At 44.1% G+C, this 22,033-nt stretch overlaps 1 protein-coding gene across 2 annotated transcripts; it reads left to right on the plus strand.

Annotated features, from left to right (window-relative positions):
• The first annotated feature begins 1,877 nt into the window (after window positions 1–1,877).
• Window positions 1,878–21,637, plus strand: SSR1 (signal sequence receptor subunit 1). Of its 2 annotated transcripts, XM_075921287.2 has the most exons (9): window positions 1,878–2,067; window positions 9,339–9,457; window positions 14,634–14,721; window positions 14,939–15,201; window positions 16,053–16,129; window positions 18,175–18,253; window positions 19,154–19,247; window positions 19,979–19,993; window positions 21,219–21,637. In XM_075921287.2, the coding sequence occupies exons 1-9, from the start codon at window positions 1,989–1,991 to the stop codon at window positions 21,284–21,286; spliced, it is 882 nt and encodes a 293-aa protein (XP_075777402.1). In that variant the 5' UTR covers window positions 1,878–1,988; the 3' UTR covers window positions 21,287–21,637. The 2 variants fall into 2 exon arrangements, with proteins under 2 accessions (XP_075777402.1, XP_075777403.1); XM_075921288.2 differs by lacking the exon at window positions 19,979–19,993 and having other exon boundaries at window positions 1,881–2,067.
• Window positions 21,638–22,033: the final 396 nt, after the last annotated feature.

Here is a 22,033-nt window from a genome sequence, read left to right on the forward strand (position 1 = left end):
TTCCTACAGGTGTCCAGTAATTGTTTCCCATCTATAATATGAGGATAATATTCCTTGATTATCTCACAAGAGTGTTATGAAAATAAATTAATATTTGTGAAACATTTGTTGTAGTAATAAACACGATAGAAAAATCCATAAGGAAATTAATAGCTCTGTCTTCAGTGCAGAATTAGTGTTCAGTAAGACCTGGGCCCATGCTCTGAACTATTAAGAGACAACAAAATGTTTAAGTGAGCACCATCTGTCCTGAGCACTGAATGAAGGCAAAAAATAACATGTCATGCAATTAAATACTGTACCACAATGAACATGTGTAAGGAGAACAAATTGAAGTTAAATTTTTAATTCTGAGTAGCTGACTTTGCAACATTTATAGTGTTCTTTTAACAGTTTGTTTAATTAAAGAATTCACTCAATATTATATTGAGAGTTAAATTTTTGACAACAATCTTCAGAGAAACTAGGAATTGTTTTGAAATACTAAATAGAATATTTGGTATCTTTGGTTCTTTTTGGCTTGCAGAAAATCAGACCCCATCGCTTTGCTAAATGGTTGCCTGTTTGAAATTATGGCACTTTTTTAATCAAGAGCTTTCGAACACATATGGGTCCTGACTCAATGCTGCTGACAGTTAATAGCTAGCTTTCCATTGACTTCAGAGGACACTGGATCAGGTTTGTAAACCCCAGTTCAAAAGTACACAGGCACCTTCTTAATTTTGATAATACAGTAGACTTCCGATAATCCGGCACCTTTGGGACCCAGGGGATGCCGGATTATCGGATATGCCGGAGTATCAGGAGGTACTCCGGCAGAGGGGCTGTGACGGGCCTGGGGGTGGAGGGGTCAGTGGGGAACAGCGCAGCATGGGGCAAACCCTCTGCCGTTTTTCAGGGAGGGGGGGGAAGCCCAGCACAGCTGCCAGCGACAGGCCAGCTGAAGTTGCATGTGGCAGTGGCACCTCTGGGAAGCGGCGGGGCACAGCAGCTGGGGTGCTGCGGGTTGGTCCCACAGTACCGCCCCTCACCTGAGCGGCACTGCAGGACCAACCAGGCAGCACCCCAGCTGCTCTGCCCCAAGGCTTCCCCAAGTCCGCTGCTGGTCACTTTCAGCAGCGGTAGCAGTGGACTTGGGGAAGTGGCGTGGAGCAGCTCCAATTGTCCGGCTGGCCGGAGCACTGCCGGGTTCCAGTTGGTGCCGGACTATTGAGCATGCCGGACCACTGGATGCCGGACAATTGGAGTTTTACTGTACTATGCATGTCTTTACTGGTTTGTGCCTGGCACAAGCGCACGCAACTGCCATTAATTCCCATGATTTAAGAAAGAAACCACCAAATACTAGAAAAGTGTCACAACATAATCATGAGTTAGCAACACAACAAAACCGCAATCTCAGCTTGTGGAGGTGTCAGGTCCTGGTGAACGATGCACGCTGGAAAGACCCCAGTGCCTGACATGTCCATTTCATCAGTACCCAACGCTGTGCCTGGCGCACGGACCCTTTGGGGACAAAGGAAGCTACCGGGGCAGTGACAGACAACAGCTCGCCGGGCCCCTACTACCACAGGCTGTGCCTGCTGCGCTCCAGCGGCCTGTCTCGGGGCCACCAACGGCAGGGCGCTGCTACAGCCTCTAACACCAGCTCCTCCGGCCCCGCCCTACGCATAAGCGGGGTGGGCCCACGATAGTTTTGACCCAAGCACAACTTCGCACATGCGCAAGGTGACGCCTTTGCCTGTGCGCGCTAGGGGCCTCGAAGACCAGAGCGTTCCTCGTCCTGCGCATGCGCCGGCAAGGCCCGCCGCCAGCGCGTACGTGTTGAAGTCACGTGATCCTCTCTCGCCTCCCCGGCGGAGCCACGTCCTCTGCGGTTGGGGGGCGGGGTCGCAGAGCGTGCGTGGCGTGAGGGCGCCAGGTTCCCGGATGGAGGCGATCGCCATTTGGGCAGGAGCAGCGGCGGCGGACGCTAGGTGGCTGTCACTATGAGATCCCTGACCCGACTGCTGCTGCTCGTGCTGCTGGCCTTCCCCGCCGCTCTGCTGCTCGGCGGCCGCGGCCCGGGTGAGAGCGCGCGCGCGACGGGGAGACGTTGGGATTTGAAGTTCGAACGGGAAACGTTAACCGCTTCCTGGAGCGCGCGAGGGGCTGGGCCTGAACTTCCCCGGGTGGCAGGAGAGACTCCGGCCTCCTGGCCATTGAGTGGCGGCCCGGGAGCCCTTGTCCAGGCTGGAGGCGGCCAGGTGCTTCGCACAGCTTCGCTGGGGCGGCCGGGGGGCGCGGGCAGTTCCCCTTAGGGCTGCGCTGCTCGCGGGGCTGACGTGTCACCGGTCTCCCCGCACGCCGCTACCCCTGACCAAAGGGCCCCGCGGCGGTAGCTTCCTCCCGGACACGTGCCGCGCACCCCGCTGCCTCCTGGCCGCAGGGCCGAGCTTGGGCTTTGGCCCCGCTCTGGTGGCCGAGTGTTTTTCCCCCGACGGGTCCGTTTGACGCCGCTGCCAGGCGTGACGACCCCCAGCGAGCCTAGGCGGCAGCAGCAGCCTCGGGGTCAGGGACTGGCTGGCTCTCGTGCTGGCTGGCTCGCCGGGGCTGCAGGTTGCGCTGCAGCTGTGTGAACAGTAACTTTCGAGCAGACCTCTCCTGTTCTTAGGGGGAGGGAGGAAGCATTAGGTCAAGCCCCAGTAGGAACGAAACTTGGCCGTGTGACTAAGCACAGAGGCTGCTAAACCTAATTGCAGCAGGGAGTGCTTGAGAGAGCTCCAAGGGTCATTTTCTGGAATCGCTGCACGAATTGAATGAACGCATGCTTTAATTTTACAAGAAAATGCATTGGCAGCCAGACTCTTCTTTTTCCTTGCCCCCACGTGTTCTTCAAGTAGTAAAACACTGGTGTCTGTTTACACTACAACTTTATCTGATTTATGCTTTGAAAATTGCTGATATTAAGTGCAAGAGGGTTGAAGGACAACGCTCCTTGCATGCTTTTCTGCCTGGGTACTGCCGAATATAGCATATGTTCTTCTTCCCACAAAAAAGGCTTTTTTTTTTAACTATTGCCACATCATCATTCCTTCTGAAATCCATTGAAGGGATCACAGATTAAAGTATTCTTTAGGAAGCGTATTTATGTAGTGAGATACAACAGCAGGCACTGGCTGTAGTTAATTTAGTATTCGCAAGCTTTTAACTTTCTGAAATTTTCAAGGGCTGAAATTTTAATTGTGGGTAAGAAGTACACTTGATAAGTTTCAGAAAGGTCCCTTGAGAGGCTCACTTTTCTGATCTGTAAAAACTAAGACTTTTTTTATTCATTTAAAATTTGAATTCCTCAAGCGTGCTAATTCTTTGAAGATTTGGGCCCAGATCCACAAAAGTTGTAGGACTTTTGACGCTGAGCCTTGTGACACCTAATTTTTAGATGCCTAGAAAATCACAGGAATTACACTTGAATTTAAGAACCCTGATTTAGGCACCTAAGCTCCTAGATCATAATCCACTTAGCCAGTCTAATAGGCAGGGAACTGCGTAAAACCAACCAGAAAGGTGGAAATAAGTAATCTGAGAGTCTACTTTAAATCCACATTTTTCTCTAGTCCAGAAGAGGAGGATTGATCCTGGTAATCCCATACATGGAGCAGTTTGGGATGCCTGCCCTGGGCCCTTCGGCACCCTCCCCAACTGTCCAATCGATGGGACAGTCCTCCATGGTGATGTGAGGCCTGAGAGGTTACCTGGGGGTCCCAGCATGGGGTGGCAGCAGGGGTCCCTTTCTGCATTCACTGTAGCACCATGGTCACCAACCAGTAGATCGTGAACTACCGGTAGATCTCAGGGGCTCTAAGAGTAGCTCTTGAGCCCCCTCTGAACTGTGCATCTGCGCAGTACATTTACATTAGATTTCCTCATTTGAGGAACAGCTACTCACTGAGCAACAACACAGGTGAGTAGCTGCGAGGAATGGTGGGAGCTGGGAGGTCGGGAGGGCTGAAACACCCCAGCAAGCGGATTGTGGCTTTCACAGCTGGAGCTAGGCACAGCCTCCCTGGGCTGAGCACAGGGCAGCCGGGCTGGAGCGAAGAAAAGCGGCTGCCTGGCCAGCTGGCCATGGTGCTCAGCCAGGGTGCCACCAAGCTCCACGTGGGCAGGTGCAGAGGAGAAGCTGCCTGGCCTGCTGGCTGTGGTGTTCAGCCCAGAGGAGGCTGAACTGCGCTCCAGCTGATTGGGCGGCTTCCCCTCTGCGCCTGCCCACGTGGAGCTTGGTGGCACCCTGGCTGAGCACCATTGCCAGCTGGCCAGGCAGCCGCTTTTCTTCGCTCCAGCCCGGCTGCCCTGCGGTCAGTCCGGAGGTAGTGCGGGTCGGAGGCTTCCCTCCGTTGCTGGTGTAGGGAACTCCCTGCCCCCAACCTTGTTCCCTCTCCTCTGCCCCAAACTTGTTCCCCGCCCTCCTGGCGCCCCCCCCCCGCAGAAACTTGTCCCCCAGAACCCTGCCCCCCCTGCAGAAACCAGTTCCTTCTGGCACCCTGTCTCCTACTACAGAAACCTGTCCCCCTGCTCCCCTCTGCAGAAACCTGTATCCCCCAGCACTCTGTCCCCTGCTGCAGAAACCTGTCCTGGCACCCTGCCCCCTCTCCCCTGCCCCCACTGGCACCCTGCTCCAGAACCCACTATCACTCCTCCCCAGTACTGTGTCCCCTGCTCCCAAATGACTTTTCTATGGGTCAGTGACCCCTGACTCAAGGCAGGTTCCCTGCCATTCTCATAAATAAAGACAATGCAGAAACTTTTTGTGTTTAACATAGTATTCTATTTAAAAATGAAGCCTGGCCAACAAACCCCCAATTGGGGCCAAGCCCCCAACCACTCCTGCACTCCCCCTTCCCCAGACCATAGATCTGAGCCTATAAAACACTAGAACCTCATGCCCTCAGCCCCTCACATACCCCTACCCAAATTCCTGCACCCTCACATCCGCAAGCCTGTGGCTTGCTTAGTTACCCAACACTGCCCAGCCTGGAGCCCCCTCCCAGAGCCAGTGTCCCCTTCTCCACCTCCTCCTGCATCCAGATTTCCTCCCAGAGCTCGCACCTCTCACCCCTTCCCACACCCAAATCCCTCATTCCCACCCCAGAGCCTACACATCCTGTCACAACACAGCAAGGGTCCAGCTAGACTGCAGGAGTTTTTCAGGATTCTGGAGATATCCCAGAAAAACTCTTCTGCATCCAGGGTTGCGTTTGTTCTTCCGCTTTTTTAGTGGAAGAGCAAACAGGCTCTTTTGGTCACCCCTATATTCCTCTTTCCACAAGGAATAAGGTGGCTTCTAAAAGAAGGGTTTTTTTCTGACATTTGGTCCAGTGTAGACAGGCCAAATGTTGGAAAAACCTCTTCCTACAGAAGAATAAAAAAAAAAAAAATAAGCAGCTGTATAAGGATTGGGGATAGCAAGTGATGGAGAGGAAGAGAATAGAGAGGGTGGGGCTTCAAGGAAGGGGTGGGGAGGTAGATCTTGGCTTGGTCTGTCATTTAAAAAGTGATCTTGGGTATAAAAAGGTTGGAGACCACTGCTGTAGCATCTGGAGTTATGGAAAGTGGAGTGACATAGCAGCGTGCTCTACTCTAGCATCTACCAGCCAGGTTGCTGTTTTTCCACTGCAGTTGTGGGAAGCAGAGCAACCCAGCCCATTGTACTCAGCTCCCTCGAGCAGCACAGGCCTTGGGGTAGCACAGCTGGCAGGGGCATTAAATTTCCCGACGCTGTGGTGAAGCAGAGTGACCTAGTTGGAAGATGGTGGCAGAGCAGAGCAGGCTGCGGGGATGTTCCACTTCTGGTGGTTTCTGCTACCACAGTGCAGGATGGGCCGATCCCTGCTGTCACCCTGCGCCAGGCCTCCCTCTCTCTGTAATCCCTCAGATTATGACTCTTGGGGGAAGGGGCTTTGAGCAAGGGATGCAATGGTGATGGACTGGAATAGGGAAGGGATGGAACGGTTGCCACAGGTCCCATACCCTGCTGTGGCTGGCCTGTAGAGACATCTCCCACCACCTGCCCTCTCACCCCACCTCTGCGTTAAGCGTGATAGGGTGATTCATTGCCCTCCATGCTCTGCAAAGCTGCTGGTTTTCTGTTTATCTAAAATGAATGGAATATCTCCAAGTAGTTTATATTCTCCTGAACCGTGTCAACAATTTTTGGGGGCTTTACAGTCCCATTATACTACATTAGCTGGAGTTACTCAGCATTGCTCGAGAAGCCGGAGGAACAAAATGTAGAGAAACAGTAGTCCATTATCTTTTTTTTTTTTTTTTTTTTTTTGGAATGGTAGAAAAGTTGCACTGATTTGTATAGGGCTTAAAATATAGGTCTGCGTCATTCCCGGGTGGAGGGGTGGTTACATGCGGGAGGGGCGCCCGGACTCGCGCCAGGGGCTGCAGGTGTGCGCGTGGGGGCCAGGGCACTGTGCTGGCGCGGGGGGAAGGGAGAGGAAGAGGATCACTTATGTAACCTCGCAGGAGCGGGCGAGTCCTGGATGGCACTGGGGGCCACAGGTGGCGGGCACAGGACGTAGGGTGGGCGGGGAGTCCCCTGAAGCACAGCGTGGTGGGTTACATTTTGATTTTTACAGCTTGAGCTCGGGCCCGATCGTATCCAAAAGTACCTTAAAACCTTCTCCTGGAGGAAAGGTTATCCCATGCAAAGTTTGGTTGTGGCAGCTCTTAGTGTGTCCAAGTTATTAGCGCACAAACTTACAAACATTCTCCTTTATATATTAGATTTTAAAACATTCTTTCCTACTTATTTCTCGGTAGGCTGATGACTCCAGGCCATGCTCAGGTTTTGGGCCCATGGGGGAAATAGTAAAATTGCACATGGATTGCTGTTGAGTGTATGAAGTAAATAGTAGGGATGTAAAACAATGTTAACTGAGTAAAGGGGGGCAAGTTTGAAGGTGGGGCTGGAGTGGCCTGCCTGCTGCTGAGCTGCAGTGTTCTCTTCCACCCGTGCACCCCACAACAGAGGCAGGAGCTATTTCAGCCCAGCCAGAGCAATCCCTGCCTGTGGCCTCCCCCGCCATAGGTGTTCAGTGAGAGCAGCCCCAGTTTGTGGAGCGCCCTGGCCTGCCATGGACAGAGGCTGCTCCGGCCAGGATGACAGCACTTCATGTGGATGGAGGCTGCTTCAACAGAGGTCCAGTGCACTGCAGGCAGGGGCTCCTTCAACCTTACCAGTTAACTGATTAAACCTTCACATCCCCATATAACTTTGCTGTATAGACATAGCCTAAGTAATTTCGAAATAACAGCCCTTATTTCGAAATAACTTTCCTACTGTCTAGACAGCCAAACTGCTATTTCAAATTTATTTCGAAATAGCGGAGCGCTTATTTCAAATTTGGTAAACCTCATTCTACAAGGAATAACACCAAATTCAAAATAGCTATTTTGAAATAAGTGCTGCATAGACACTTATTTCAAAATAGGGGGCCTTCAGCCTTCCCAGGGTGCCCTGGTGGCCACTTCAGTGTCAACTAAGAACACTTCTCTCCCTCCCTGGAGCCGTTAAAGTGGTAGACTTTGGCCACAGTGCCTGTGCCTGTTCCAAGCCTGCCAGGCCAGAGCCAGCAGTCACTGCCCCTGACCCAGTAGCCCCAACACATGAGCCAGCAAGCCACTGGCAGCCAGCCCTCCACCGCTCCCCAGGAGCAGTCTGCCAGCTCCCAGGAGCCTGCCAGGGCCCGGAGAAGGCGGGCGCCTTCCTTGTCCAGGGTGACGATCATGGACCTTATTCAGGTTTGGGGGGGATGCCCCCAACATCCATGATCTCCGTACTAGATGGAGAAACACGTCCGTCTATGGCAGGATAGCTGCAATTCCCCCCCCCCCCCCCCCAATTTTGTTAAATAAAGAGTGTGTGTTCATGAAAATAAATGTATTTTATTTGACATCAGGAAGGGGGGTTAGGGAGGGGTAAGTGGAAGGATGTGAGGGAGAATTGAGGCACAAGCCCCCAGTGGGGCAGACCAGGGAGGCTCTTAGTGCTCCTCAGAATGGAAGCTCTCTCGCAGGGCCTCCTGGATACTGACAGCACCCCGATGGACCCTCCCAGATGGCAGCCTGCAGACAGTGCAGCCAGGCTTACAGGAATGTGTCCAAGAGAAGCACCAGAGTGCCCAGGGGCAGCTCTGGCTCCATGTTGCAGAGTGCTGTGATGTCCCATGTGAGGGAAAACAGAGCACGCAGAGACACAAATGCTTTGCTGTCCCTCATGGAGGTAGACAAACAAGCAGGAAAACCTGGGAACCGGCTGTTTGGGGGGGTCCCTTTAAGCACAGACCTCAGCCTCAGGTAGCAGCCCCACACAAGAAGTCCTAACCTGGTGCCCTGCTGGAACTGGTTCTGGCCAGCCTTAAATGCAATTTAGAGTCCACTCAGTGTGGACGCACTATTTTGAAATAGCAGAATGGTATTTCGAACTGCATTTTGTGTGTAGACGCGTTATTTTGAAATAACACTGTAGTGTAGACATACCCTTAGAGAACACTTTCATATTAGTCACAGCAAATGTTATAATAGAACAATGAGACGTTCATGGTAAAATCAGGTGTCTATAAAGCAGTTTGGTTACTTTCTAGTATTGTAAAACAAACACCTTGACAAACCTTATATTAACTTTTTTCTCTACAGCTGTGTAGAGAGCTTTAATTTGTTTTGAAACTGCGAGTATGTAAATTAGTAGGTTTTAAAAACTTAATAGAAATTGAAGGCTCTGAACGATAGCGATTTCTACTTATCTAGACCAAAACTTTTTCATAATACAGTAGATTTCTGATAATCCAGAACCTATGGAATTTAGGTGGTGCCGGATTATCAGATATGCCGGACTATCAGGAGGTTCTATAAGCAGGTTATATATATATATATATATATATATATATATATATATATATATATATATATATATATATATATATATAAAATGTATACATTATATACTATATATAAAGTGTTAACTCTTTTTGTTGTACATACTGTATACAGTATACTGTAATGTTTTAGTTTTTTAAAGCCTTTTTTACCCTTTTTGCTCAGTTCAGCTGCTGCCGCTGTTACCTTGTGACTCTTTTTTTTGCCGAAGCTCGCTCACTAGGCTCCTGCCATTTTGATGCCAGACTATCAGGAATGCCGGACTATCGGATGCCGGACTATTGGACTTTTACTGTATTTTGGAATTAAAATGTCAAGCTATTTATCTCCTGCTAGTAAATGAAAGTCTTGGAAAACTCAAGTACACTTATGAAAAGTGACGTATGGTATTTCCTTCTTGTTTTTGTTACTAGGTTCAAGTTTACTAGTTGCAGCCCAAGATGCAACAGAGGATGAAGAAGCAGTGGAAGATACAGTAGTTGAAGATGAAGATGATGAAGCTGAAGTTGAAGAAGATGAACCCACAGACTTGGTAAATGTGCAGATTGTTTCAAAGCATTAAACAGTTTCTTTATGCTAGTGAGTAGATGACTAGAAATGAAGTGGCCAAAGAAAAATATAATCAAGGACCATAGAAATATTTTCAATTTGGACAACTAGGAAGGATATAAGTGGAACAACTAAATAGCAATTGGAGCACTGATATCTTAAAAAGAGAACAGTTAAGTGAAATTGCACAGTTCATACGTTTTCCTACTTCAACACACTTTTAAAAGATAATGGTATTTCTTCAGTGTAAATGTGGTTTGTTGTGTCTCTTTGAAAGTTCACTTAAGCTCTCCAATAATATTTAAAATCCAGTTTTGGGGCCTGTTTTTGCTTCTATTGATTTACATCTGTAATCTGAAATGAAATTATCTAGTACATTTGTCACACCACCAGAAATGTCACTTTCCTTTTGAGGCAACTATTTTGAAATTCTAAAGTGAGATGATTTATATAGTGTAATTAGTCACCTCTGGAAATTTTAACCTTCAGCTGTTTAATACCTCTTAGAGGCTAATCTCTTAGGCTACATCTACACTGCAGGCTTCTTGCGCAAGAACTGTTTTGAGCAAGAGTTCTTGCTCAAAAAGTTCTTGCACAAGCGTGCATCCACACTTCAATGTGCTTTTGCACAAGAGCATCCATGGCAGTGTGGACACTCTTGCGCAAGAAAGCTTTGATGGCCATTTTAGTCATAGGGGTTTTTTGCGCAAGAACCCAGTGTTACCCATCCACGCTGCCTTCTTGTGCAAGAGCTCTTGCACAAAACAGTTATTGCGCAAGAGGGCTTATTCCTCGTGGGGAGAGGAATAACTCTTGCACAAGAAACCGCCTTTTCCAACGCTTTACTGTAAATTTACTTGCGCAAGAACGCACGTGCAGTGTGAACACTTCAAGTTTTTGCGCAAGAACAATTGTTCTTTCGCAAAAAGCCTGCAGTATAGATGTAGACTTAGGGTATATCTACACTACAAAGCTATTTTGAAATGACTAGCACTATTCCAAAATAATTCAGTCTGTCTACACAGCAGGCAGCTATTTCAAAGTACTGTCAAGCTGGAGGACTTCTTACTCCGACTCCTGTAACCCTCATTGTATGAGCAGTAAGGGAAGTCAGAGGAAGAGTACTCTATTTCAAAGTAAGTGCTGTATAAACACTCCCTATTTTGAAATAAGATATGCAATTGACGTAGCTCAATTTGCGTAGCTTATTTCAAGTTAAGCCCTGTTGTTTAGATGTACCCTTAGTATCAACTGATGTACATTAATGCTAAGAAATTAAAATACAAATATGAGGTGTGTTTGGGGATAGGAAAACAAGGGAAAGTGGAAACAAGATGAGAAGGGTGTGTACATTTTTATATTTAATAAAAGCAAAGAATTACTTATTACAGTAGAGTCCCGATTATCTGACCTAAACGGGACCGACAGGTGGTCAGATTACTGAAAATGTCGGATGATAGGGACTCTACTGTAGCCGGCGCCGCTTGGTCCCCATCCCTGCCTGGCCCTGGCCCCTTCCCTCCCTGCAGCTCCCTTGCGCGGGCCGGGAGAATGGCCCCGTCGCTGTCCTGGAGCTGCTGATGCCGCTCCTGCTGGTGCCGCTTCGTGCCCCGGAGCTGCAGGCATAGCGGCTCCAGGAGCGCGATGGGGCAGCAAGTGGAGCCATTCTCCTGGCCCGCACTTTATCCGACCCCGCAGCTCCCGGGGACGAAGCGGCGCCGGCAGGAGCGGCATCAGCGGCTCCAGGACAACGATGGGGCAGTGAGCGGGGCCGTTCTCCCAGCCCGTGCCGTGGAGCTGCTGATGCCGCTCCTGCCAGCACCGCTTTGTCCCTGGGAGCTGCAGGGTCGGATAAAGCGGAATGTTGGATTACCAAAGGTCAGATAATCCAGACTCTACTGTACCGCTAGGTAAATATTTGCATTTTACAGGTTTTCATCAAATTTGATACCCTTTCATACTACAGGTTGAAACTCTCTAGTCCAGGACCTGATGGGTTCCGAATGAGAGAATTTTCTGGTCTGTGGGAGGTCAATATTGTCAAGCAGCATTACCAACATTTCCACTTCTTACGGGTCAGTTAGAGGACGTTTAGGGGTAAATTAGAGCTAAATAACAGCACAGAACACTGAGAGGTAGGATTGGTGGCTATAAACAAACTTTGAGACCATGGGAAACTTGGCCACACTTATGAAAAGAGGACATCTAGCTAACTAAAATCATTCTGGATGACAGATGTTTCTGGATTAGAGAGGTTCAACCTGTACATGACGAGTTTAACAGCAGTAAGATACTATTCAGCAGGAATTAAATATTGGTAGAACTAATGAAACTCATTCAGTGTACATCTTTATTTAACCACCCCTAGTAGTAAGTTGCATTAAAAACATAGAAAGTTGAAAACTGTTAAATATGGTGGTCAAACAAAATAGTATCACAAGATGTGGCTTTGTATTATAATATGAAAGATCTATCTTTCTGGTTAATGAGCTTAGTTTTCGGGTTAGTAAGAGAATAGAGGTAATTTTCTGGAAATCTTAGGGATAAAGTAGTGAATGCTCTAAAAAATGAAAATAGGTCACTTTAGTTTGCGTTTGATTTTTTTTTTTCAACTAATACTTGGTCCAAGAATAAACATAAGAATATAAGCTTAATTGAAGCCTAACCTTGACCAGCAAGTTGGCAACATTTGGTTAAAAGTAACTTTCACACATTTACAAAAACTCATAAATCACATAAAAGTTATTCAACTAGAAAACAGTATGACGAGGTGAGGTGTATCTCATTTCAAGGATTGTAGCATCGGTAATACTCTTACCAGACTAGAAACATCTTTATTATATAGAACTGCTGCCCTTAAGAGTTCCTAAATCAGTGAGGGGCAATCTAGGCTGTAAATGGGCCATGTGAAAGGCCATCCTTTATCTCTGAGTCCCGAGATTATCATAACCAAGACGGTCTACCAGGATAGGGTAGTTTTGCTAATTGCGCTTGCATACCTAGAATTTGCAGGTGTGCTGTTTGAACTGTAGTAGCACTTCGATTGGATCGAAGAGGGAGCACGTGGTTCTCAGTGTTGTGTGCAATCAGCATGCCCCTCGCTTCATGTCACTTTTATAAGACTGATTAAAAAAAACCTGTGCAAACAAAAACTGGCAGAATCTGGCCACCCTGTCCATGGGCAACAGTAAACAAAACGTCTCATGGGCCACAGAGCGTCTGAAAGGGCCACATGCAGCCCCAAGGCTGCAGGTTAACCACCATTCTCCTAGATGAGCTGTACCAGCATCCCCTACCCTACCTTGCCCCGTGGGTCTGCTGCAGAGGCGGAGTGGGCAGACAGCTCTATGTGAGCCAGTACATACGGAGAGCTGGCTTGAAAGCTGGCTTCCCATGAGATCCAATGCTTGTGGGGAGCCTGCTTAAAAGTAACTGATGCAGAGGTAGCAAGGAGGGGAGTTCATGATGTTAGGATTAACTGATAAACCCAGGTTTATCGGTTAACCGTTTACATGACTATATGCTAACATTCCTAAACACTACTTTGATTGGATCTAGAAGCCTGCTTGAAATCTTGAAGTTATTTTTAAACAGTGACTCTCCTGTTACTTTAATCATAAGTCTTATCTTTTAAGTAGAACTGAAAGATGTTTAAGACCTTGATTGAGATTGTCTTCTTTGTTACAGTTGACTACTTCTGACTCCTAAAATGGTGTCAGAGTACCACGCTGCTTAAATTATTTAGTTATGTCCTCAAATAATGCAGAGACAATACTAACTTTTACACCTCTCTTGGTTAGTAAACAGGGAGGTCTGGTTTTGGCCATTTTTAAGTAGTTACTTTAAATGTATTAAGGAGATTTTTAGCATAATCCTATACAGGCAGTACCCGGGTTACATCAGTCCGACTTAAGTCGGACCCCTAGTTACAAACGGGGGGTGGGGGGCGCAGCTAGTGTGGGGTGCCTCCCCCGCTGTCGCTGCCTCCAGCAGCGCGGGGGGTGCTTCCCCCCCAGCAGACCAGGGAGACGCGGAGCGGCTTTTCTCAACGCGGAGGACGCAGGCGGCGGGACCGCGGCGCGCCTAGGCGGGACTGCCGCCCGTGTCCTCCGCGGCAAGAAAAGCCGCTCCGCGTCTCCCTGGTCTGCTGGGGGGAGGGCGGGGGACGCAGCCATTGCACCACCCCCCTCCCCAGCAGACCAGGCTTTTCTCGCCAACGCCTGGGGTAGAGCAGCTGGGGGGCTGCCGGGTTGGTCCCACAGCGCCGAGGTGCGGCACTGCGGGGACCTACCCAGCAGCGCCCCAGCTGCTTTGTCCCAGGCGTCCAGATTCAGCCGCTGTTGAAACTGATCAGCGGCTGATTCCAGGAAGCCTGGGGCAGAGCAGCTCTGCCTCAGGCTTCCTGTAGTCAGCCGCTGGTCAGTTTCAGCAGTAGCTGACTTGGGAATACCTGGAGCAGAGCAGCTGGGGTGCTGCCAGGTTGGTCCCACCACGCCAAGGGTCGGCGCTACCAGACCAACCCAGCAGCACTCCAGCTGCTCTGCCCCAGGCGTGTCCGATTCAGCTGCTGCTGGTCAGTTTCAATAGCGGCTGAATCTGGATGCCAGTTCCGACTTACATACAAATTCAACTTAAGAACAAACCTACGGTCCCTATCTTGTACGTAACCCGAGGACTGCCTGTATTGCACAGACAGTTATTTACAAGAAGGATGACTTGTTCTAGGTTTTCATTTTATTATAAAGTAATTAGATGCTGAATGACAAAGCAGCCTTTGGCTTAAACCAAACTCTTTGCTCCTTTTAAAAACTAGAGTACAACCCCGTAATCAGGGAATACCGTACTCCATAATTTTAGATTACCACCTTCTACATAACTCTGGTATTACAGAGCCTATGAACTTGCTAATTATGCAGCATTTAACTTTCAATGGTGACTTACATGGCTGGAGAACCAGTAGCTCAGGGTCAAATTGAAGCAAACAGCCCGCACCATCAGAATGGTTCTGCAGCATCAGCAGCTGTAAATGTTGTGTGGCATCCTGTCACAAAATTAGTGGGACAAAATAAAATTACGCTTAACATAAGATTCTCATAAAATGTGCACAGTCTTTGCTTCACTGTTTGTTATAAGTTTTTCAAAAAATTCTCTTGTCTTAGACAGAAGAAAAAGAGGAAGAAGACTTATCAGGAGAACCTAAAGCTTCACCTAGTGCTGATACAACTATTTTGTTTGTGAAAGGCGAAGGTAAGATGTGCATGTGTCTGTAGCAATCTGTCAAACACTTGACTGTTGCTGAGTGTTTGCTAGTTTTAAATGCCATTACATGTGCATAAAACCATGTTGAAGCTGATAAAATGCTGTAGATTTTTTTTGGGTCTGAGCTTAAACTGGGATTCTTGTGCACTTTAACATTGATATGAAATATAAACTTTTCTAACCTTGAAATATTGTTATGTTCTAGACTTTCCAGCAAACAACATTGTAAAGTTCCTGGTAGGCTTCACCAACAAGGGCACAGAGGATTTTATTGTTGAATCTCTTGATGCCTCTTTTCGGTACCCTCAGGACTACCAGTTTTTCATTCAGAATTTCACAGCTCTGCCTCTGAACACAGTGATCCCACCACAAAGACAGGCCACATTTGAGTACTCATTCATCCCTGCGGAGCCTATGGGTGGTCGTCCCTTTGGACTAGTTATAAATCTGAACTACAAAGACTTAAGCGTAAGCCTGGTTTCAGCATTACTTTTACTTCAAATTTAAAGTGGAATTGGGGGCAGGAAGGGAAAAGCTAATCCAGTTGATAGTTTTTTAAAAGCATTTCATGTCTGCGTAGATACCATTAAATGCTTAGACCAACTTGTGTTTTTTCTGTAATGAATATGTATTAGATTGTCTGTCTAATGTTTTGTGTGCTATAAAATTACACTTGAACTTACATCAGCTAAGGACATTATGGCACTTAAGGATAATGAATGGTGCTCTGTCATTATAGAAAATGTTGACTTTTTGTTGATGTATTTCCTAAACTCACTGAACGAGATTTGTATAGTCCTATGAGTTTGAATGAGTGAGTAGTGTTGGCAAGTGTTGTCATTTTCTTTTTAGAGGAAGATTTATCATAGGCCATAATGGGAGTTAGGTGCATGGCTTCCACTGACTGTCAGAAAGAATTAAACATGTAATTGCTTCTTGCACCTTTGAAAGTTCCCTGCAGTGAACAGTTTAGTAAGAACCTCAGTGCTCAATAGAACTTCTCTGTCATACCAGAAAGGCATGAAATTGGTAATAGCCTTTGTGCTAAAGCCATGGATACTGTGCTAAAGCCATAGCACATGTTCTTATGGAAGTTTTTTATATAGTTACCAACAGTATTGCTTTGCAAGTCTTCAGCTAGCTCCAGTTTCAGAACCTCTTGCAGAATTTTCTCCCATAGCTATATTATTTGTCTTTTGTTGTGAGCTAGTCAGTTCCTCTGCTTTCCATATAATAGTTTATCCTCAGCAGAAATTAAACTGTTTTTCTCCTCCTTGGAGAGGTTAAACTGTTTTTAGAAATAATCATCATTATTGCAGGGCAATGTGTTCCAAGATGCTGTCTTCAATCAAACTGTTACAATTATTGAAAAAGAAGATGGATTGGATGGAGAAACGTAAGAGAAATTTGAATTTGGTTTTGTTGGCAGCAGTACCTTAATTGGTGATATTCTAGATGTGGTCACTTAAATGCTTTTTGTCCTCATTTCATGGGATGCTGAAAATCCCATAAGGCCTGATGATGGTAAAACATTTAGAGGAGGGGAGAGGAAATGTTATCTGAACACCTCAGAAATAAAGACTGTACATTCATGTTTAGTGTGAAATAAAAATGATTGGGTATGTAGTTCTCAGACTTCAGAAATTCTATACATAATTCATGTTTCAGAATATAGCAGTATTACTATTCCAGATAAGATAATTTTCACTACTTTTCACCTTGGAGATCCACATTCAGAGCATAAGTATGGGCTATTGCTAATTGCGTCAGTCTTAGGCTGTATTCCTAAGTAAGATTATTTGTATGGAGGAAGGACGACACAGAGGGTTCATAATATTGAGATGAGATTCACATTTTGAAGGTTGAAGAAACCGTGATATAACTTTATTTGAGGCACAGCTTTAAATTAGCCTAAAGTTCTTTTCAGGTGGTAACATATAAATTGAGTTAGTCTAATTCCTAGCTAACATGCGCTCATTAAAAGTTTGGGGAAATGCAAAGAGGTAAAGATAAATTCCTATGATAACAGAATTACTTGCCCCTGGAAGTAGCTTTCAGCTACTTTGTGCAGAAACTTACCTTTTCTGCTTGATCTGCAGATTAGAGAGATTCATTATAAGCATTTAACTAAATTGTTGGGTCTTTTAAAGATGACGTGGTGTTCACACTACTTGTTAAATATACATTAACATATTGAGTGAGATTTTCAAAATCATCTGTCACTTAACTGCTTTTGGAAATTCCATCTTTTCTAATAAGCTATTGAGCGTTTATAGATGTGTGTACTAGAATGTGCCTGCTTTTTGAAAACTTGGGGTTCATACATTCTCGGAATTGCTTGTCAGCTTCAGCTTCTGCGACAGGTTAGTTTAAGAGGGTGATTTACTGTTCATAAGAATAAGGGAACATAATCTCATAAAATAGAGATTTTAAACTACATAACTGGAATCTATGGAAAAAAGAATTCCACTATCGCCTTAGTCTAGGAAATATATAGGCTGTTTCAGAATTCAGTTGTAGAACACTCTTTCCATAAGTTCTAATTTATGTACCCATTTCCTAATTAGGAGGCTCTCTGTCACCAGTAGAGATTTGAGGGTATCCTTGCAACATGTACATTGATGTGGAGCAGTGTTTTTTATAAAGTACCCCTTTAAAAAAAAAAAAAAGTACTGCCCGTACCTACAGTTTTCAGACACACACATTTTTTTTTCTATCATTGAAACACATTTGTTTAAACAACGTAATTGTAGCCAGGCAGGCAATGAAATTTTTGGGTGTGTAAAGTACAAAAATAATAGTGCTGTAAAACTTAAACACAAATTCAGTTTTCTCCAACTTTCAGTTGTTGACGTACCCTACAGATTTCTCTCGAGTACCCCTAAGGTACCACTCGTATCACTGTTTGAGAAACACTGATGTGGAGAGTAAACTTATAGAAGTGATTCTCATAGCTTGTGAATCTGATTAGTAAAGTTAGCAGACATATTCTCTCACATGCACACAACATCTTAATGTGGCATGATACGTTAATTTTAGCAAATGTAAACTTAGAGAAATGTCAGTAGCTAAATACATATTTGTTGAAAGCTGCCAAATGGCACACTTTTGTTTAAAAAAAAAAAAAGCCATTTTTCCAGGTAAGTTGTGCTTACTGTAACTGATCAGAGTCAAACAACTCTAATTGGTTTACTCTTTCACAGAAATTTGTATTAAGGATCATTATTTCTCATCATCCATTCTTTCTCCTGAAAGAGACTGGAGAGAGATTTCATAAAATTAAAAAAAGGATGGGGGTGCATGTAAAATCAGTGTCTGCAGAGATTCTTCACCGACCTGATGAAATTTCAGCTGTTACTTTACATTCTTTGTGTTAAAAAACTGATTTGACTTCCAAGTGATGACCCTTTGCAATTCTTTTTCTCCCTCTTACGAAATAAGAATCTTCATGTACGTGTTCCTGGCTGGACTCGGCCTACTTGTCATTGTAGGTCTACATCAACTGCTAGAATCTAGGAAAGTAAGTAAACAATTGTGTATGTGCTTGTTTATCATATACAGTATTATGTTGATGCTGAACTATTAACTTCCAAGTTTTGTGCCATTGTGAAAATTTAACTCCAATAAATTCCATTGAAGGGACTTTAAACAGTAATGTCTTATGAGCTATTTTCTAACTTTAAAAAATATGCTGGATCAGCTGCTTCTCTACCATTATGCATTTGCTTAACTTCTTCCTCCATAACAATGTGTGAACCTTCTGGAGTAAAAGGCCCTGTTTTTCCAAAGGGCATACAGCTATGAAACTACATTTTTATTTATTGTTTACAATCTCATGGAAGGTTTGTATTTACAACCTCATGGAACCCCTTCTTCATTTTCTCCTGTTATTACATGATCAGCTGTTAATACCTTGTCTTAACTTACATTATTCCAGCCGGAAAGGTTAGAGTATATTGCTATATGTATGTAATTGAACTTTTTCGAAATGATATTAATTATACTGAACACAAGAATAGTGTGCTGTAGATTTGTGCTTTTTTTATACCCATCAGTGTTACAGTGCAGTGATCTGTATGGGAATCTAGATATAATTCCTGCCACGTGGAATGAGGATAATCAGAATTTAAAAAGCTTAAGATCTGACACCTTATGAGTTTTGACAAATTACTTGAGCGAACTTGAAATCTTAAATTAGGTCACAAAGAGGGTTTGACACTAACTGTTCACAAGATTAAACTGTATTATTTTATGTTTGCTTAATGACAGTTAGCTGTCAGTAAGTACAGTAATTCCTTAGTTAGGTTTAATACCGAATTAAGAGTTCCTTTAATTAGGTTTTAGAGCTTTCTTATGGAAAGCAGCTCAGTGCATATCTCTCCTTGTGAGATAAACATATTATTGTCTCAAACTCTTCCAGAGAAAGAGACCAGCACAGAAAGTAGAGATGGGTACATCAAATCAAAATGACGTTGACATGAGCTGGATTCCTCAAGAAACTTTAAATCAGATCCGTAAGTAATAAGCCTTTTGCATCTGGAATATTGTTCATTTGTTTTATCAAAATGCTAAAATTTTTTTACCAGATTCTTAAGCCAGCTGCTTCATGAAACAACTTCAATCTAGAAATGTCTTAAGCATATGCACTTGTTTGTCATAACTGTTTTACGTATTACACGGTAATTGGTTATTTAAAATGAGCTGTTTTTAAAGGTGCACTCTACCCACACTTTTATGGAGCTAACAGTGGCTGCACCACAAACGTTTTTTCCTGTCTGCTAGTAACTTTCATTAGATTCCATCTTACCAATTAGCTAGAAGTTAAGTCCACACTAGGTGTTACATGACAAGTGATCTCTAAAAGCTTTACAAAAAAAAAAAACCCCTTTTGTTACCTATGCTTTCATATATTGGCTTTAAGCACTGCTAACCCTCCAACCAAAGTTTGATCTAAAAAATCTTAAGGAGTCCTACTGAGAAGTCCATTTCCCAGTAATGAGGATTCAGTCTGTAGAATGAACCCATCTAAGTTATCAAATGAGCATCAAAGTGTGTAATCTTGTACTTATTAAATACAAAATATTAAGGTAAAGTGGTATAAGTGATATTCAGGACCCCATTACAACAACTTCTGTTAAGAATGCTAAACCCAAATTCAGTTTATGAATTTTTGTAGGCTGTTTGAATGCCTGTGGATATTTCTAACTTCTCTTTTGCTGTCTTTTTTCCTTTCCTGTGGCTTCAGGGCAGAGTAGAAAAGGTGAGGCACTTAAACTTTGATGGTGCTTTGTAGTAACTAGGGGCTTTTACTATGCATCTACTCTAACTGGGCTCTGGTAAAATCCTAATTCATCACTGAATGTGGGTGTCAGTAATAGCATAAAAGCACTGGTAAGATTACAAGTTTGATGGTTGCAGGTAAACAATGTATTAAAACATCTAACAGATATTGATCCTCCTTTAGTTTTCATATTCTTGTGACTCTGTTTTGGTAGTCTAGTTAAATGGTTAATTAGGTAACCATGTAACCACTGAAAATCTCAGCAATTACACACTAAAGCTTCTACCTCATACTGCAGAGCCCACAGCATTCTTGGGGAGCCTGCATGTAATGGTTAACCATTAAATGGTTATACTCTTACAAGTGTGTAGGTTTTTTCCCCTCGTAGTACTTCATAGATGAAGGCTGCAATTGAAGAAAGATTTTAGCGAAGAGAACAAAAATCATGCATATGGCACAACCAAAAAAGTCTGAAAATTCTTCTAATCGGTTTGCATAAAAAGCACCCCTAGAGCAAAAGACAGTTGTAGAACTGCCATAATCATTTTTGTAAACTACCAGGATTAAACATCAAATGATTATTTTGTAGTATTGTAGAGCTTGAATAGTTCCTAGAACCACAGGATTTAAAATCATCATGGCTAATATCTCTTTTGCCTCACTGAATTCTGATGTGGTTACCTCAAAACCTTGAATGAATACGTGATTCCAGCTGTCAGAGAGCAAAGCATTAATCTCTGGCAGTTATGCTAGAAAATAGTATGCAAATTCTGGAAAGTGTTTTTCACAGAAAGGTAGAAACTTTCTAAAGTGTATTGTTTTTGGCATAGCTTTAAGGGAACCAGCAGAGCATGTATTCTTTGTAGCTGGGTATAGATCAATGTTTTGAATGCAAAGTACCTTTCATTAGAGTATATTTAGCAATTTTATACAAATAACTAAATATATTTAGTCTTGTGAGGTATGTGTTAAAGAACATGAAGCTTATTTAACTTTAAATACTGTGCTAATAGCATGTTCAGAAACAAGCAAGGTTTTCTTTCATTTCAGATCTTCCTCCTATAAGGCAGTGTGCTGGAAAGCCAAATGGCAATTTCCATTCTATTCAGGAAAAGCATGAGAAAACAGATTACTTAATTTAAAAATGTGCTCTTTTAATCTAAACTACTTCAAATAGTATAACTTGTCTTCTCCTTTTCTTCAGATAAAGCTTCACCAAGACGGTTGCCCCGCAAAAGGGTACAGAAGAGATCAGTGGGATCTGATGAGTAAATGTTAAAACAGTTTAGCCTTTACTAATCTTTTCCCCTGCCCCCCCCCCTCCTTTTTCGGGATTGGAGTAGTGCACAGAAACCATATCAACATGAGGAAAATACTACTCGCTATTTGGACTGACAAGTTTATCTGACAATAACATTGCTGAAAATGTACTTCTCGTCCCTTTTTTAAGATAACAAAATTGCTTTTGGGGAAGTGGGAGGAGAAATAAGTTAACGATTAAGATTTGTGTGTATAAACAATTGATCTTTACAGAATCATTGTGGTACCTGAAATGTGCCTTTAGAGTCCTATATAATGCTGGCTTGTCATCTGCATACCTTTCTAAAGTTTTTTTTTTTTTTTTCAGAAATCAAATGTGTAGCTGCCTAATCTATTCTGATTGTATCATCCTGTTTGTATAAGAATCTTCATGCATTTTTATTATGTAGTATCAAAGCTATGAACTTCATTTTTTGCTGCCCACTTAGCTTAGCTACTTAAGATTTTTTGTTTCTGTTTCAGTGATGATCCACTGATTATATGAACTTTTAATGTAGCTAGTATTCTAAAGGCACAGCCAGGTGTAACTCCTTTTAGCAGTATAGAACATTTTTTTTTGCTGCTGTTTGATATAATGCGCACACTGTGAGACCTAAGAATCCAAATGTATTTGTATAAAAGTTAGAGGAATTTTTACAGCGGCAAAACTTGTGAAGCATGGAATGGTATGTAATCTATATAAAAGATTCTTTTTACAAA

This window comes from Pelodiscus sinensis, chromosome 2, assembly GCF_052426305.1.
Source record: "Pelodiscus sinensis isolate ZL-2025 chromosome 2, ASM5242630v1, whole genome shotgun sequence".
In the NCBI taxonomy this organism is placed as follows: Eukaryota; Metazoa; Chordata; order Testudines; family Trionychidae; genus Pelodiscus; species Pelodiscus sinensis.